The sequence below is a fragment of the Mustela nivalis genome (assembly GCF_964662115.1).
Source record: "Mustela nivalis genome assembly, chromosome: 6".
In the NCBI taxonomy this organism is placed as follows: domain Eukaryota; kingdom Metazoa; phylum Chordata; class Mammalia; order Carnivora; family Mustelidae; genus Mustela; species Mustela nivalis.
Genome location: NC_139025.1, coordinates 153,037,933 through 153,057,011, shown reverse-complemented (window position 1 = coordinate 153,057,011; position 19,079 = coordinate 153,037,933). Strand labels below are relative to the sequence as shown.

At 37.3% G+C, this 19,079-nt stretch overlaps 1 protein-coding gene across 3 annotated transcripts in view; it reads right to left on the bottom strand.

Annotated features, from left to right (window-relative positions):
• LOC309867399 (endophilin-A3) overlaps positions 1 to 19,079 on the bottom strand; it is a 487,937-nt gene that overhangs the window by 151,949 nt on the left and 316,909 nt on the right. For all 3 annotated transcript variants that reach the window (XM_082736215.1, XM_082736212.1, XM_082736211.1), the window contains one exon: positions 3,882 to 3,956. In XM_082736215.1, coding sequence (XP_082592341.1) covers positions 3,882 to 3,956 — 75 coding nt within the window. The remainder of the gene's footprint in view (positions 1 to 3,881; positions 3,957 to 19,079) is intronic.

The window sequence follows — 19,079 nt, the reverse complement described above, 5'->3', positions numbered from 1 at the left end:
GAACCCCAGGAAAGCTGATGAAACACAACAAAACCGTCTGGCACTGGGGTCTGCCATCTGCATGTGGCTGTTCTTGGCTCTTTTCCATTGATTTCTCTCTGCCCCGGGAGCACCTGCCGGAATCCAAGCGTCCCCGGACAGACTGTGTAACAGGCATAAGGAGACATCCCTGATTGCGTCTGACAGGCAGGCTGGGAAATTTTCTGGGCACCCTCCAAGGCTGGACAGGAGCTCCTCGATCTGCAGGAATCATTAGTGGTCGAAGAATACTGCCGGCTACTCACAGGCCCACGGAACCCCAACCACGTTGGCCCTGATCTCCATGACCGCAGTAGATTTTTGGAAAGTGTGAGATTAAATTCATTTCCTAGTTCCAATGAAGATATAAAACTGAGTGTTATAAAGTGAGCTGTCAGGAGAAATGAGAAGGGGAGCCAGAGAGGGTAAGAAGTCCGTCCCCGGGTGGATTATCCCTCTGACGGAAAGGCGCAGACGCCGTGAGCCTTGTGGCCTTATCAGGGACACGGAGGGAAGCCGGACAAAATCCATCCTCCCAGGAGGCCTGCAAAACACCGGGCTTCTAGGCTGAGTTCAGCCTGAAATGAGCTGACTAAATTCAAAAAAAATGTTCTGTGCTGGGGTCAGGACTGCACAGCATTAGCCTTCTGGGCCGCAGCGTCCCGAGTGCCATCAGACCGCAGAGCTACGGCGGGATGTCAGAATCTGGGAGGAAGGAAGACCAGCAGGACAGCCACCCTCTAAAACCAAAGGCCAGCATTTCTGTTAGTCCAGTCCTCGTGTTTCGTGTTTTGGTGTCAAGTCTCTTTTATCACTTTGAACGGCATCCAAGACCTTGAGTGGCAAGGACATGAGAGCTCAAGGAGCAAAGCCAGTTTTCAAGTGCATGTGAATTATCCAAGTCCGATATCTAATTATCCATATGCTTATGATAAAATGTCTTCATGGCTGTAACTTCCAAAAGGCTTCCAGCTCCGTAGGTCACACAGAGCAGCATACACAGGCGGTGGAAGCCAGAGGCTCTGACCTCTGTTGTGTAACGGGGTCAGAAGGAGGGGAACAGAGACAGGGGAAGTGATTGGGTGAAGGCCGAGTTCACGGATACAAATGATTCTGACAACTGGGTTGACAAGAAAGCCAGTGTGATGAAGCTCTGGGTGAGGCGGAGGTTTTCCGTGTATGACGTCTTGGCTTCCCAAGTCTATTGCTAACCAAACATACTCAACGCTGAATTTTGCTACAGTAAAATCTCTTTTGCAGGAATCTTCTTAGGGCTTCCATTTTTTGAAGTGTTAGGGAAATTCGGGACTATGCCATTGGGATAATGCTGGGGTCAGGCATGGAACAGGATTGGAAATTTAGGATCTATACACCTCCAGGCAATAGGTAAGATAGACCTTCCATCCCGTGGCAAAGAAAGTGACACTAACATTATGGGGTGTTCTAAGTTCTTTAGGATGTTAGCCTTTTGGAGAGCTGTAGTTAATACAGATCTTAAAAGTATGATTTATTACAGCCAAGTAAGCTTTATTTCAGGAACATATCTTCGTTTCAAATAAAAAAATTAAGAAAACAGTTGTATAAATCAAGAAAATAAAACCACTTCTATATTTAGATGTTCAGAAATGTTAACGAAACCCTTTGTAAATGAAGCCAGTTCTGTTCATCAGTGGAGAAGGATCACTTTCGGGAACCCTTCCAGAGCCAACTGCAAGACGGTTCAGAGGAGAAATATTCCAAGCAACAATTCTGTCACCTTTGGAGACACGGCAACATTTCTGAGCTCTGTTCTTGGAACAGTGCCAGTTTTGCTTAATATGCCAGAACATATTTGCATGTAAATGAGTATGTTGCCACCACATACTTGTCTTGGCTTACTCTGTTTGCTGTCTACGTCCTCTGGTTTGGAAGCCGAATTATGGGGAACTGCCTTTAGCATCATGAGAAAACTGGGCCCAGTCACTGAATATTTTTTTAAACATCTTTTTGATATGCCATAAAATCCACATACCGTAAAATTCGCCCATTTATAACCCAGCTTAATGATTTCAGTATATTCACAGAGCTGTGAAAATATCACGAGATCTAAGCTTAGAACATTTTTGTCATTCCCAAAAGAAACCCTATACCCGCCAGCAGCCAGGCCCCCATCTCCCCACCAACCGACTTCCCCCAGCCCCAGACAACCACCAAGCTACTTTCTGTCTTCATAGATTTGCTTATTCTGGACATTTTATATAAGTGGAATCACATGTGGCCTTTTGCAACTGGTTTCTTTCACACAGCATCATGTTTTCAAGGACTATCCATGGGGAGCGTGTGTGGTGTTCCAGTCTTTGTTCCAGCTAAATAATATTCTACGTGCGCCACCTTTTACTCATCTGGCCATCAGCTGGTGGACTTGGGTGGTTTTCACTTTAGGTTTATTATGAATGGTGCTACTTTTAAGATTCAACGGTCCATATGTTTGAATCCCAAACCATATGTGCCAATGGGAGCCCTCCAATGATTTACAAAATTTGGATCTGAATGGTTTTTTTTTCCTATTTTCAAAAATCAAGTTCACGCTTATAAGGATGAAAATTTACTCTCATCAAGAGATGTAGGCTTTAAGCCATTTTACAAACCTTTGTAAAAGTTTTGCTCTTTCCTCATAGAGAAAGCCTTGAATACAGTGTCCATTACAGGACTGTAAGCATTATAGAATTTTAGTTAAAAAAAAAAAAAAGTGGTCCCACCTTTTTAGTCCTAATTGATAAAATAAAGTTATGGGTTAAAAAAAGGGGGGGGGGGCTTTCAAACAATAGTTCACCCTTACTGCCCCAAAGATATTCTCTTGCTTCTCTGATTGAGATTCCCATGTACTACAGAATTTCTTGTTTTTTCAAGATTTTAATCTATGTTAAATTTACTTAAACATTTTGACTTAAACTTTTCTCAAAGAACATTTCTGGTTGGAATATTACTATGGAATTCAAAATACACACACACACACACACTTAAAAGCTACCAAAAACATTTGATGCTTGTGGCCCAGAGAAAATTTTACAAGTCCAAAATCTTTTTTAAAAAAAAGATAAAAAGGCAATCTATGTAGCACTTTGATCCCATGGACCTTGATTTGCATAGCTTTAAAATCGTTTTGTACTTTTATGGAAAGAGATGGCTGAACTCAGTACACTTTTTCAAGGCCAGGGAGCCAGTCTTGGCAGAGACTCATTCTCCTGCGAAAGAAACAAGAAAGTCCTGCCTCTGGCCACAAGGAGACCTTGGGAAAGAAACAGACAAACTGCTCTTTCCTGTTCCGTTAGGTCCTAAGAGACCAAAGAACAAAGAGGAGACGCCATCTGAGTTTGGCCAAAGAAACGATCTAGTGGCAATCTTCTATCAATTCAAAGTCCATATTCTGGGAAACCAGTGTTTGTTTTCACTGTCCCTGGACCTGACCTTGCAATGTGTTGGCAACAAAGCTTATACTTTTCAGCTATAATCACTGATACGGTTCTGTGTTTTTTAAAAAAAAATTTTTTTTACATAATTTTTGTCCCAAACCTTTGGAATTTCCAGAAAACTCTCGAATACTATTCTACTCTCCTCATAAAAATAGTTTATTTCCCATACAACTTGATTTCCTCTCCCTCGAGGAGATTAAACCCAAACTGGTATATTTCCAAACACTGGGACATGAGAACAGAAAAATTCACAGTATTGATCATTCCCTAGTGATACAGATAATTTCAGAGTGATTGGCAAAATCCTTGAAATATTTTCCTATCTACCCATTAACACGAAGAAAGATTTTTTTTTTTTTGGCTAAATAAACTACCAGGAAATAAAAACATGTTAAGATAAATTGTACTTACAAAGATGTGCTGGTCCTTTCACTGTGATTCTTACACTTCGACTTCCCAGAGGAACAGCAATTACATTTTCTTCCCCTAGGAAAGAATGCGGGACACATGTAGTAAAACTTACGCCAGAAAGGCCTATCGAGATAAGCAAGTCAATCAAAACCAGGAGCATTTGCAATTGCAAAGCAACTACTGTGCATAAGCCATGTTCATACTACCTATAATTTCATTTAAATGTATTAAAAATAAAAACATGAAAGAAAAGTTAAAATGAATATCCTGGCCTACCACCTCCACTGTCTTCCTCCTGCTGGTCTCATCCATGTGCTTTGATGGGGAGGGGGCTTGCGGGAAGGTCCTCAAACTAGGGCCCCTGGGCCAAGTCTGGCCACACCCATTCACTTAAGGCTGCTTGACCCTACAGAAGATAGAGTTGAGTAGTTGTAACTAAGGCAACAGAGCTCCCAGAGCCCATACTGTTTACTCTCTAGTCCTACAGAAAAAAGTTTGATGACCCCTGGCCTAGATCATCACCCTGGGCAGTCCTCTGGTGTTACACATTCTGAAATTAATCTTTATGGCTGCATAATAATCTAGACTCATATAAAATTTTACCGCAGTAGGCTCTGACTTGAACACTAAGCCTATTACTAAATGGCATTAACATACCGTCAATGATATGAATTACTTCAAGCAGATGTTGTTTTTGTTTGTTTAATTTAGAGAGAACAAATTTTTTGGATAAATTCTGTGGCAAAATTGTTGGATCGAAGGATGTTACTATGTTTGCTGACTTGTTTATACATTTTTATTAGATAAAAATATTGGTTTATTACTGAAAATTTAAAAATGCAAATAAGCAAGAAGAAAAAATAAAGCTATTTCTAATCCTGCTGCCCAGAGATCATCACTTCTAACATTTGGATAAATACTCTTTTCAAATTTTGTTTGTTTTTTTTCCTGATATACACACATGCAACATATATGCATATAGGTAAAATATATACATGCAAAAAAACAAAACAAAACAATGGACATTATGTAACTATTCACCACTATAGGAGAGATGAAACAAACAATGATATTTCTGTACTAAGGAATACTCTATGCCTGATAAAAACAATGGTAAGAAGCTATAGGACTTCATATAGAAAGAAAGCCAACATACATATTGATGAATAAAAAAGAAAGTTAAAAAGCAATATATATGGGTAATGATTTCTTGAATGGGACACCAAAAAGTATAGGAAACACATGAAAAAACAAATAAACTAGACTACATCACAGTTAAATTTTTGTGCATCACAGGATACCATGAACAGAGTAAAAAAAGGAACCCATGGAATGGGAGAAAATATTTACAAATCACATATCAGATAAAGGGTTAATATCCAGAACATATAAAGAAATTTATAATTCAACAAAAAACAACAACGAACAAACAACCCAAAATGAAATGAGCAAAGGACTTAAACAGATATTTCTCTCAACAGAATATACAAATGGTCAACAGTTGCATAAAAACATGCTCAACTTCTTTAGGGAAATGCAAATCAAAACCATAATGAGATCCCACTTCACATCTAAAAGGATGGTCATTATAAAAACAAAACAAGACAAAACAGAAAATAATCCTCGGGATGAGAGGAAATTGGAATGCTTATGAACCACTGTTGGGAATATAAAATGGTTCAACCACTATGGAAAATAGGTCCTCAAAATATTATATACAGAATTACCATATGATTCAGCAATTCCACATCTGGGCTTATACCCATAAGAATTGAAAGTAGGGATTCAAACAGATGTTTGTACACCCATGTCCACAGCATTATTTACAATAGCCAAAAGGTGGAAACAACCCAAGTGTCCATCAGCAGATGAGTGGGAAGCTATCATGTGGTACGTACATACATACATACATACAATGGAACATTATTAAGCCTTAAAAAGGGGGAAATTCGGCTATCCAACATGAATGAACCAGGAAGATGTAATGTTAAGTGAAATAAGTCAGTCACAAAAGCATAAATACTGTATCATTCCATTCATAGGAACAGTCACGTTCATAGAGACAGAAAAGTATAGCAGTGTTTCCCAGGGGTTGGGGTAGGAGGCAATGGGAGAGTTCTTGTTTGTTTAGTGGGTACAGACCTTCAGTTTTGAAGATGAAAAAAGCTGGAGACAGACTGTGGTAATGGTTATATACCAGTCTGAATGGATTTAATGCCACTGAACTATATACTTAAAAATGACTAACATGGTAAATTTTATGTTATGCATATTTTACATTAAAAAATGCATGAGGCATAAACTCATTGTAAGGTACATATGTTTGATATTGCATTTTCATGTATATATTATTTATAGAAATATTTACATATATAATACTTAATATTGTGTGTAAATGCATAGAATAACACTGTAGATACATAATACTATGAAAAATCATAGCACTGTGCAAGTCCATATTAGTAAATAACAGAGTGGGATTTTAATCCTTTAAATTCATGGAAGGTTTTCACCAAATCTTTGACACTGGTTACCTCTAGGGAAAGAAATGAAAGTTCTAGGAATGAAGGAAGAAGAACATAGTTCTATATTCTCTGTTTGTATAGTGACAACATACTAATGAGTTACTTTTCAAATATAATATTCAAAAGCTAAAAACATTTTTTACAAAAGAAGAGAGAAAATGGAGGAAAAAAAAAAAAAAAAGGACTGGGGCCCAAAAGTTTTACTGGGCGAGTTTTGCACATCTTAAGTAAAACTAAGCACATAAAAAGAAGACTGAAAGGTTCTGAAATGTACAACTAAAACTATGTTGAGATACGACCTCACACGTGTTAGAATGGCCATAATCAAAAAGACAAGAGATAACAAATGCTGGCATGGATTTGGATAAAAGGAAACTTTTGTGCACTGTTGGTGAGATTAAAAATAGGAACAACCCCTGTGGAAAACAGTATGGAGTATCCTCAAAAACTAAAACTAGAGCAATTATATGATCTAGCAATTCCACTTCAGGGAATATAGCCAAAGGAAAGAAAACACAAACTCAAAAAGATATCTGCACCTGCTTGTTCACAGGTGTTATTTACGAGAGCCAAGACATGGAAACAGGCTGAGAGTCCATCAATGGAGAAAAAGAGATGTACGGGGTGGTAAACATGTATACAATGGAATATTACTAAGCTATTAAAAACTGAGGAAATCCTACCATTTGCAAGAACATGGGTGGAACTCAAAAGCATTATGTTAAGTAAAATAGATCAGATGGAGGAAAACATCATATGATTTCAACTATATGTGGAATATAAAAACAAAGCAAAACAAAAACAAACTCATAGAAAAGCAAATCTGGTAACCACCAGAGGCAGAGCATAGGGTGTGGAGGAATAGGAAGAAAGTGATTAAAAGGTACAAACTTCCAGTTATAAGATAAAAAAGACTAAGGATGCAATGTACAACAGGATGACGAGTTAACAGTGATGTGTAATACACAGGAGAAATTTTCTCATCACAAGGAGAAGTTTTTTTCCTTATTCCTTCTCTTCTTTCTTTTCTTTTTATTATATCTATATGAGAAGATGGATGTTAGCTGAACTTACTATGGTACTCATGTCACAATATATGCAAATCAAACCATCAGGTTGTGTGCCTTAAACCTATACAGTGACGTTCGTCATTTATTTTTCAATAAAACTAGGTAAAAAAACTACAGCCTCCAAAAACAGGTCTGAAGGTACTCTGATATTAGATAAATAAACTGCTTTTGTGCATTCTAATTAATATTTAATTGTTTTAACTATATTTTATAATGTTATACTTACATAAATGTTAATAGGTTAATATACAATATTACATATATATGTATACATATAAACATATACTCTAATATTTATTCCTACTCTGTCTTCTGAAAATCCAAAAAATATTAATCAACTCAATAGCAATGAACATCCTTGCATCCATGTAGTGCCTCCTAATACCAATTCCCACTAAAAAGAACCAGGGATTCTTTAAGAAATGGTTCAATCCTGATCTGGGTCAGAAAAGGAATTAGCTAATCCTAGAATTTTGTTATGGAATAATAAAAGTAAGGGAGCTCCCAAAGACATGAGTCATGTGAACTGAACTAAAGTTATGTGAAAGGACTTCAGGGTCAACATAAAGGGTATCCAATATGGCAAAAAGGTGACAATTTGAACATTAATAAGAATGATAACTGAAATGAAGTGAATCACACAAAATATGTTTAAATCCTTAATCACGTGAAATGTGTTTAAATCCTTAAGTCCTTAATAACACCAAAAGAAATTACTGGTCATATTCTGAGGATGCTACCAACCAGCTCATTTTTTTTTTGAAAACTGATAAATAAAGGCAAAAGAATAATACATTTACTATGCCTTTCCACACAAACTGTACTTCAGGGAAACCAAATAGTTGATGCGGTGAAGATTTTCTTTGTAGAAATACCCAAGCTGATAAATGAAGGACTAATATATTATCATTATTTAAACATCAATTATCCATAGCTATGGCATCACAATAAGACAGAAAACCATACAGTATGTGCCTCATAATATGATGCAATAGGAAGTACGTAACAGCAACTTTAAAGCATTCTTACCAAAACAAACACACATCTGAATGTGATCCAGCCTCTATTTCTAACAACCTACTTACAGGAAATGTAGGGTACAAAGGAACATACTAAACCATATCATGGAAATGTAAAGAGAAAAATATAAATTATGGAAAAATCTGTAAGACAAATGAGCAGCTTCCTTAACAAATAAATATCAAGGGGGAAAAAAGGACATACTTATAATTACAAACAAAGAAACATAATTAAGGATAAAAAGAGAGAAGGACATACTTATAATTTTAAAAAAGAATTAAGAGACATATAAATGCAACATACAGATCTTATTTAGAGACTAACTTGAATACGCAAGCAAAAATGATGGAGTAAGGAACTCTGAAAACTACACCTCCATGAAAACACTAGAAAAAATTGTCTGAATCAACATTTTCAAAAATTTGAAAAAATTAACTACAGCTCGCAGCAATCTGGGCAAAATTTATTCAAGAAGAACACTCGGTAAGAACAACAAATTTTACGGCATTTTGAATTGCCTAGTCCCTATCCCCCATCCTCAGCCTCTGCTGTAACCTTGAAAACCAACATCCCTTAGTCATTGTGAAAATCAGCAGCCTGTAAGATGCCGCAGGGGCAGATTATGGTTGGAGCTCCTTCAAAGCTCCAATTCTCAACTGTCATTATTTGACCTGAAGGATGGTTCCTTGGAAGACCTCACTCACAAAGCTGTCTTTATTTTACCTACCTAGGAGCTTTCCCAGTACAAACAGCCCTTTCCCAAGGGGCACTTGTCCAAAACAATCAGAGGCAATTGTTTAACATTGAGGCTACCCAAGGTGGTAGATAACAGTAGAAGAAAATAACAAGCTATCCAAAAGCTTAAAAGGAAAAGCTGAGGAATAGAGATGTCCACATGGGGGCTTTGAAAAGTGCCGACATACTCCAGGGAATCTAGAAGGCCACACATATGCAGAGGGCCATGTGCATACTCAGAAAAGACCTGAGAAGGCCCTAAATTCTCACCTCTGGCTGACCTTGAGACTCTGCAATAAGCAGGAAGTGAAAGCTATAATAAAGTTGTCAGCTGCCTGGTGGAGTGTTGAACTGTGCTTTAACACACATACAGAGACCCTTAATGAGACTTATTGATTTTAGACATTTTAAGTCTCTATTGAATTATTAGTTGACCACTAAACCAATCGAGCAGAGACTTCAGTAGCAACATGTGACAAAGAATACAGACTTTACAAAATGGATTTAAAACGTTACTTAACACATAGGAGCAACAAACAACAACTGGGGAGGGGTGTAGAATTTGATTTCCAGACATGCAACATTATATTTAGAATGTCCAGTTTTCAACAAAAAAGTTACAAAACCTACAAAAGAACAAGAAAATATGGCCCATACACAGGAAAAATAAAAACAACCAATAGAAACTGTCTCTGAGTTGGAATTTTAGACAAAAGCTTTAAATAAACTATATTAAATATGCTCAGAGAAATAAAGGAAACCATATTTAATCCAAACAAGTAAACTATAAGATAATATTTATGAGATGATCTGAGACAAATGAACACAGACTGGGTATCTGATGACATTAAAGAATTACTACTAATTTTTAGATGTAATAATGGCTTTGTGATTACGTTTTTAAAAAGAGTCTTAATTTAGAAGAATAAAGGTCTAAGATTTAAAATTTATACTCTAGGCAAATATATACAAAAATAAAATAGGAATCACGTATGATTGCCACACAAAGTTTAACTCAAGGCAAAAACACATCAAATAAAGGAACATCACTTCAAAATAATCTAGGGGATAATTCTGCTATCATGACCTTCATATATGCTTTAGATAAATGGTACAAAAATATATGAAGTAAAATCTATAGGAAAGAAAGGAAAAAAAAATGGGAGAAAATGCCTATTAATAATAAGACAATAACACATATCTTTCAACTGATGGATATATGAGAAGGTATTTCTTTTTTTTTCCTTTATTTTTTTTTTAATTTTTATTTTTTATAAACATATATTTTTATCCCCAGGGGTACAGGTCTGTGAATTTCTTTTTTTTTTTAAGATTTTATTTATTTATTTGACAGACAGGGATCACAAGTAGGCAAAGAGGCAGGCAGAGAGAGAGGAGAGAGGAGGCAGCAGGCTCCCTGCTGAGCAGAGAGCCCTCGATGCGGGGCTCGATCCCAGGACCCTCAGATCATGACCTGAGCTGAAGGCAGAGGCTTTAATCCACTGAGCCACCCAGGCGCCCTGAGAAGGTACTTCATAGTAAATTAAAAATAACTCATAAACATAAGAAAATGCTCAGAGTTATACAAAAGTAATATAATCAAAATACACTTGAAAGTTTTAATCCAACCTTTTAGCAAATTACAAAGACTGATAACATCCCACATTGGAAAAACTGGAGAAAACAGTTGCTAAAACTATGAGTGGGAGTGTAATTGGCAACATGTTTGTGAAAGACAATTTGGCAATATCAACCAAAAATTTTAATATGCCTCCCATTTGATTCCACAACTGCCTTTACCAGAACTTTTCCTATAAAAAAATTTTATAATTGTGCAAAGATGGATGTTTAACATATTTTATATACCTAAAATCACAACTCTTTGCAATATTTACTGCAGCATTTTTGAAATAATAATGGACATTGGAAACCACATAAACATTTATGAATGGAGGGTTTGTTAAATAAATGTTGACATATTCATCAGAAAGACCAAGTCAGTCTACGTATACCAACATAGAACTAGGTCCATGATACAGTATGAAGTGACAAAGACTATTTAGGATGGTAAATATACACACATCTGTAGACACACACACCATCATGTCACTAGTGCTTCTCTGAGGTCTAGGAATATGAATTTGTTCCTTATGAATTTTCTGTATTTTCTAAATTTTATATAATAAAAATATATTGATTTTATTCTCCAATGTTATTTTTTTTATTTTTTATTTATTTTCAGCATAACAGTATTCATTATTTTTTCACCACACCCAGTGCTCCATGCAATCCATGCCCTCTCTAATACCCACCACCTGGTACCCCAACCTCTCATGGGGTACCACAGCCTCTCATGGTTCACCTCCCCTTCCAATTTACCCCAACTCCCTTCTCCTCTCTAACTCCCCATGTCCTCCACGATATTTGTTATACTCCACAAATAAGTGAAACCATATGATAATTGACTCTCTCTACTTGACTTATTTCACTCAGCATAATCTCTTCCAGTCCCATCCATGTTGCTACAAAAGTTGGGTATTCATCCTTTCTGATGGAGGCATATACTCCATAATGTATACGGACCACATTTTCCTTATCCATTCATCCGTTGAAGGGCATCTTGTTCTTTCCACAGTTTGGCGAACTTGGCCATTGCTGCTATAAACATTGGGGTACAGATGACCTTTCTTTTCACGACATCTGTATCTTTGGGGTAAATACCCAGGAGTGCAATTGCAGGAAGCTAAAGACCACCTTGCTTAAGAATGCTTGGATCAACCAGGAGATCAAAGAAGAACTGAAACAATTCATGGAAACCAATGAGAATGAAGACACTTCGGTCCAAAACCTATGGGATACAGCATAAGGCAGTCCTAAGGGGGAAATACATAACCATCCAAGCCTCCCTCAAAAAAAATTGAAAAATCCAGAACACAGCAGCTGTCTCTACACCTTAACGAACTGGAGAATCAACAACAAATCAAACCAACTCCACACATAAGAAGGGAAATAATCAAGATTAGAGCTAAGATCAATGAGGTAGAAACCAGAGATAAGTAGAACGTATCAATGAAACTAGAAGCTGGTTTTTTGAAAGAATCAATAAGATCGATAAACCACTGGCCACACTAATCCAAAACAAAAGAGAGAAAGCCCAAATTAATAAAATTATGAATGAAAAGGGAGAGATAACAACTAACACCAAGGAAGTAGAAACAATCATCAGAAGTTATTATCAACAGTTATATGCCAATAAGCTTAGCAACCTAGATAAAATGGATGCATTCCTGGAAAACTATAAACTCCCAAAATTGAACCAGGAAGAAACCAACAACCTGAATAGACCGATATCTAGTAATGAGATTGAAGCAGTGATCAAAAACTTCCCAAAAAACAAGAGCCCAGGACCTGACAGATTCCCTGGGGAATTCTACCAAACTTTCAAAGAAGAAATAACACCTATTCTCCTGAAGCTGTTTCAAAAAATTGAAGCAGAAGGAAAACTTCCAGACTCTTTCTATGAAGCCAGCATTACCCTGATCCCCAAACCAGGCAAAGACCCTACCAAAAAGGAGAATTTCATACCAATATCACTGATGAATATGGATGTTAAGATTCTCAACAAGATCCTAGCAAACAGGATCCAACAGCACATTAAAAAGATTATCCACCATGATCAGGTGGGATTCATCCCTGGGCTACAAGGATGGTTCAACATTCGCAAATCAATGTGATACAACAATTTAATATGAGAAGAGTGAAGAACCACATGGTCCTCTCAATTGATGCAGAAAAAGCATTTGACAAAATCCAGCATCCGTTCCTGATTAAAATGCTTCAAAGTATAGGGATAGAGGGAACATTCCTGAACTTCATAAAATCTATGAAAGACCCACAGCAAATATCATCCTCAATGGGAAAAAGCTTGCAGCCTTCGCGTTGAGATCAGGAACAAGACAAGGTGCCCACTCTCACCACTCTTGTTCAACATAGTATCAGAAGTCCTAGCAACAGCAATCAGACAACAAAGAGAAATAAAAGGTATCCAAATTGGCAATGAACAAGTCAAACTCTCTCTATTCACAGATGACATGATTCTTTATATGGAAAACCCAAAAGACTCCACCCCCAAACTACTAGAACTCATACAGCAATTCAGCAACATGGCAGGATACAAAGTCAATGTACAGAAATCAGTGGCTTTCTTATACACTAACAATGAAAATACAGAAAGGGAAATTAGAGAATTGATTCCAATGTTATTTTTAAAAATTGATCAGTTAATTGTCCAATGGCTTCAGATTTTAAGATGGCATTTATACTATTGGAGGGTGGCAAGGATCTCCAAGTAGAGTTAGAGTGACTACATTCTTTATAGGCTGAGGAGGCTGGCCAACATGTTAAGGACAATAATCAAACTATGAACTTCACTGGTATTATTTAAGGTAAAAAAGTCAAAAATATTACATCAATGAAAGACACAGAGTACAGACAACTTTTTGAATTTTTATTCACATCTGACTTCTTTGTCAAGAAATACTTCTATTTAGAAGTAATAAAAACGTATCAAATCACTATGCTGTCCACCTAAAACTAATATAACATTGTGTCAACTACACTAAATTAAAAAATTAATAATAAATATCAAAGTAACACATTATAATTACCTGAAAATTTGCTTCCAAAGCCTTTTTCAGACTCTCTAATGAAATTTTGGTGATGGCTACTGTTAACACTGCTGTATGGTATATTTAAAAGTGGCTAAGAGAATAGATTCTAAAAATTCTCTTGGTATAATTCATTAGATATTCCTGATTTTAAAAAAAGAACTCTCAGTAAATAAAATAAATCAAATGTTTGTAACGTGATTTTTAAATGCCAAAAATGGGAAGCCTGAATAGCTCAGTCAGTTAAGCATCTGACTCTTGATCTCAGCTCAGGTCTCAATATTGGGGTTGTGAGTTCAAGCCCTGGGATGGACTCCTGGATGTGGAGCCCACTTAAAAAAGAATGCCAGTAATATGATTAGTATACTTTATGCTTAAATGCTAGAAACACTGTTACTTAAATGGGGAAATGAAGGAATGTTAATTACCACCACTTGATTTAGAATCTTTAGGGAGACTAGCCAAAGTAACTGGGCAAGAAAAAATAGTCTAAGCACTAGAAATCAGGAGGAGATTAATATGTGTACACCTCATTTTATTTGCATATTGTCAATATTGCTTTTTTTCTTTCTTTTCTTTTCTTCTTTTTAAAACAAAGTAAAGATTTGTGGCAACACTGCATTCAGCAAGTCTGTGGGTGCCATCTATCCAACAGCATTTGCTCACTTTATGTCTGTCACATTTTGGTAATTCTCACAATATTTAAAAATTTTTCGTTATTATTATATTTGTTATGGTGATCTATGATCAGTGACTATGACTCACTAAAGGCTCAGATAACAGGATTTTTTAGCAGTAAAGTATTTTAATTAAGGTATAAGCTTTTCTTTTTAGATATAATGCTATTGCACACTTCATAGACTATGATATAGTGTAAATATAACTTTCATATGCACTGAGAAACCAAAAATTCACTTAACTACTTTATTGTGATATTCACTTTATTACAGTAATGTGGAGCTGAACCTCCAATATCTTCTAGGTGTGTCTATGTTCAAAAGTTAGTAGATTTCAGAAATACCACAATAATCAGAAAACATAATGGAAGAAAATATCCCATTTGCAATGGCAAGAAAAAATGATGGAATATGTTGGAATAAACTTTTTAAGAATGAGCATGACCTACAAAAAGAAAATGTTAAATCTCTCTCTAGACATAAATATGCCTTGAGAAAATGAAAAGGAAAAGATTAATTCATTTGATATAAAATTTAAACATAAAATTGTCAAAGACAGAAAAAATTATAATTACTTACAAGCAAATAAGAAAAAAAAAAGTTAACAAGAAAATTGGCCAAATGCTTGAAAAACAGTTAAAAGGAAAAAGAATTAAAATTCTAAGAAGCTTATGAAAAGATGCCCAACTCGGTGGTAATCACAGAAATCCAGATTGGAAAATAAGGTATATTCATTTATTCCATTAATAAAAATGAAATGCTCTCATAAATTTTAATTTGTGAAGATAGCAGTAAATCTTACTGGAGGAAAAATTGGCAGTATCTTTGACAAATAAAAACATATAATCAAAAATAAACTCATATAAATGTGAAGCTTAGCAAAACTAAGAAAATACCCTAAACGTTCATTAATAAGGGTCTGGTTAAATAAATCATGGCATGTTTTTCTAGGTCAACATTTTAAGAAGATAAAGTAGACTTTTGAGAACCAACAGGCCCAAAAGCTCGGTGATAAAATTAAGTTGTAACAAAAATTGTATGTAAGTATCAATTCTGTCTTACCTTCAAAGGCATAAATGTGCAGAAGTTCTGTGTTATATTATGCACAGACACTACAGTCTGAGCTCATAAATATTTCGAAAGAGTGCTAAACCCAAGTGACGTGCCCAAATAGGTTTTCATCAGCTCTGGAAAGCATTCCAAAGCACATCCATTTTCAAGACACATTTATATTATGTATAGAACATGCTGTGTGTTTCTTGCAGAAAATTTAGAATATCCAGGCAAAGAAAATAAGCAAGTCATGAATGAATCACAACGCCAATATGTTATCATATTAGTTAGTGCATTTTCTCCTTGGGGTAGGGGGAAACCATTGAGTATGTATAATATATATTAATAATTTATTATGGCAAAATGAAGGTATTTTTCTGTAGAAATACAAAAAGGCACCGAAGGATAGAAAGTAGAAGGAAAAGTTACCCCTATGACCTCACAAACTTCAGACCAATTCTGTGCTTTAGAGGTATAGCTACTATAAGTATAACTATAAGTAGTTGCTTTTGTTACAGATGTTTGCAGTGTGTGTGTGTCTGGGTGTGTGTGTGTGTGTGTGGATGTGTGTCTGCGTCTGTGTGCTTCAAGTATCACCCACGACACTTACACACTCAAGGGAAACCTCTCAGACCAGAACCCTTGGCGTTTGATTTTAGCCAGAATGCTCCATTCTGGGAACAAATTTTCTTCTGTGTAGAAGGCAACGAATCCCCAGTTATCCACCATATTAAACTTGGAGAGACTTACACACTGTAGAGCAGCCGGGCAAGGCTTGGAATGGGGGCAACCTAGAAGGGACCACTGTAAAGGATCTAGTGTCCTTAGAATTATGGGAAAAGAAATCTACAAGATACAGCATCAAATGTCTTCTCCTCCAAAGCTCAATGCCCTCCCATTTCCGTAACTCTCCCACACAATTTGATACATCAAGGCTCTGTGATACTTTTATAGGGCCGTACCTCCCAGAAGCACCTGGAGAGCTTGTCCCCACCCACAGAAATCCTGACCCAGAAGTTTCAGGTGGTGCCCAAGAACCTGCCAATCTAGCAGCCTCCAGGAGGAGCCCTGCTTTGCATGGCACTGATTCAGAGCGGGGCGTAGAGAGGACAACTCCAGGTCACTGTGACAGTAAGGGAGGACTGCTCCATAGTCACAGATCTGTCAGCATTTCTTCACCATCCTGCAGGAAATGGCGACGCTCTGACTCTGACTAGAAATGCAGGAAGAACTCTAGAACTCTAGTAAGAGAGAGGATTTTGAAGGTAGTGGGGCAGGGGGCAGCAGGACTAAAGTCTCCACAGCAGTAAGAATTGTTAACGGGTTTTGTGAAAGCAGTTTCAGTTACGCAGTGGGCACAGAAGGCTGTGGTTTGAAAAATAAAATGATGGATGGAGGCGTAGAGAGACAGGAAGTACAAGCAGGTTTTCCAAACTCTGTCGGCAAAGGTAGGGGAAAGATTCGGGTGGTGGCGAACGCTGTGGAGAATTTAAAATACATACGTATTTTATATATAATTCACACACAAGTCTTAAACTTACACTTTGTTGATATCACTCATCATCAGGGAAGTACAAATAAAGCACAGTGAGACATCACCTCCTCCGGTCAGAACGGCTCAACGCAAAAACAGGACATACCAAGGGCTAGTGAGGACGTGGAGAAAGGGGAGCCCTCGGGCACTGTGGGGGGGGAACGCAACCTGGGGCAGCCACTGTGGAAAACAGTAAGGAGGTTCCTTTAAAAATTAACAGTAGAGGGACGCCTGGGTGGCTCAGTAGGTTAAGCAGCTGCCTTCGGCTCAGGTCATGATCCCAGTGTCCTGGGATCGAGTCCCATATCGGGCTCCTTGCTCAGCAGGGAGCCTGCTTCTCCCTCTGCCTCTGCCTGCCATTCTGTCTGCCTGTGCTCACTCTCTCTCCCCCTCTCTCTCTGATAAATAAATAAAATCTTAAAAAAAAATTAACAGTTGGGCGCCTGGGTGGCTCAGTGGGTTAAGCCGCTGCCTTCGGCTCAGGTCATGATCTCAGGGTCCTGGGATCGAGGCCCGCATCGGGCTCTCTGCTCAGCAGGGAGCCTGCTTCCCTCTCTCTCTCTCTGCCTGCCTCTCTGTCTACTTGTGATCTCTGTCAAATAAATAAATAAAATCTTAAAAAAAAATTAACAGTAGAACTACCATATAATCCACTAATTCCATACTGGGTGTTTACCCCAAGAAAATGAAAATACCAACTCGAAAAGATACAGGCACCCCTAGGCTTACTGCAGCTTTATTTAGAATGGCCAAGATATGGAAGGATGAAGATGTGAGAGATAGCTATATATTTATCTCACACACATCTCATACACACACACACACACACACACACACACAGGAATATTATTCCACTACGAAAAAGAACGAAAGCTTGCCATTTTCAACGACATGGACGGAGCTAGAGAGTATGATGCTAAGGGAAATAAGCCAGAGAAAGAAAAATCCCATATGATCTCATTCACATGTGGAATTTAAGAATCAAATGAACAAACAAAGAAAAAAAAAAAAGGAGAGAAACCAAGAACACACTGGTGGCTGCCAGAGGGGAGGGGGTTCGGGGGTGGGTGACAGCGGTGAAGGGGCCCGAGAGGACATCTACTGTGATGAGCACTGAGAAATGTACAGAACCGTTGAATCACTCTATCGTGCACCTGTAGCTAATATAACACTGTGTGTGAATTACACTTAGATTAAAAAATATACATATACTTGTATTTAAGATGGAAGAAATCTGGGATCTCTTTTAACCCTGATGGGAAAGGAAGAGAGAGGAGAGACAAGGGGTGATGGGTGGAGTGGGATCTCTGAGGAAGCAGAAGGGCCGGAGTCCAGGACGCAGATGGGGAGATGAATTAGCCCTGGAAAGGAAGACAGACACTCGTGCCTCTGTAACCGGAGGGAGCAAGGAGTGGCTGTGAGCAGCTGTGGGGCGAGGTCTCTTCTGGCGCTTTCTGTTTCACTAAGATTTTTTTTCTCAATCTTCTTTGGAGTCTAGCATAGAATCAGTTTTTGTATACGGTCCATAGCTGCTTGAAAAGACTGTATATTCCTTCAAAATGCAATTCAGTGATACCGGGTAATATAACAATAATTACACTGTGCAGACCCTACGTGTAATTTTTACTGACTTAACTGCGGTTTAACTTCTTTCAATTTCTTCCTATACTTTTTTCTGCTTTATGTATTTTGATGTAATGGCAATTGCATGCAAATTTTTAAGACCAATTTTTCTCATTGATGGATATAAAATACTCATCTTTGATTTGGGTGTTTTTTTTTTTCTTTTTGCCTGAGATTCTGCTAGCTTTGATACAAATACTGCTAGCATGCTTTGTCTGTCTTGTCTATCACAATGGGCCACTTTTATTTTTTTTAAAGATTTTATTTATTTATTTGACACAGAGAGATCACGAG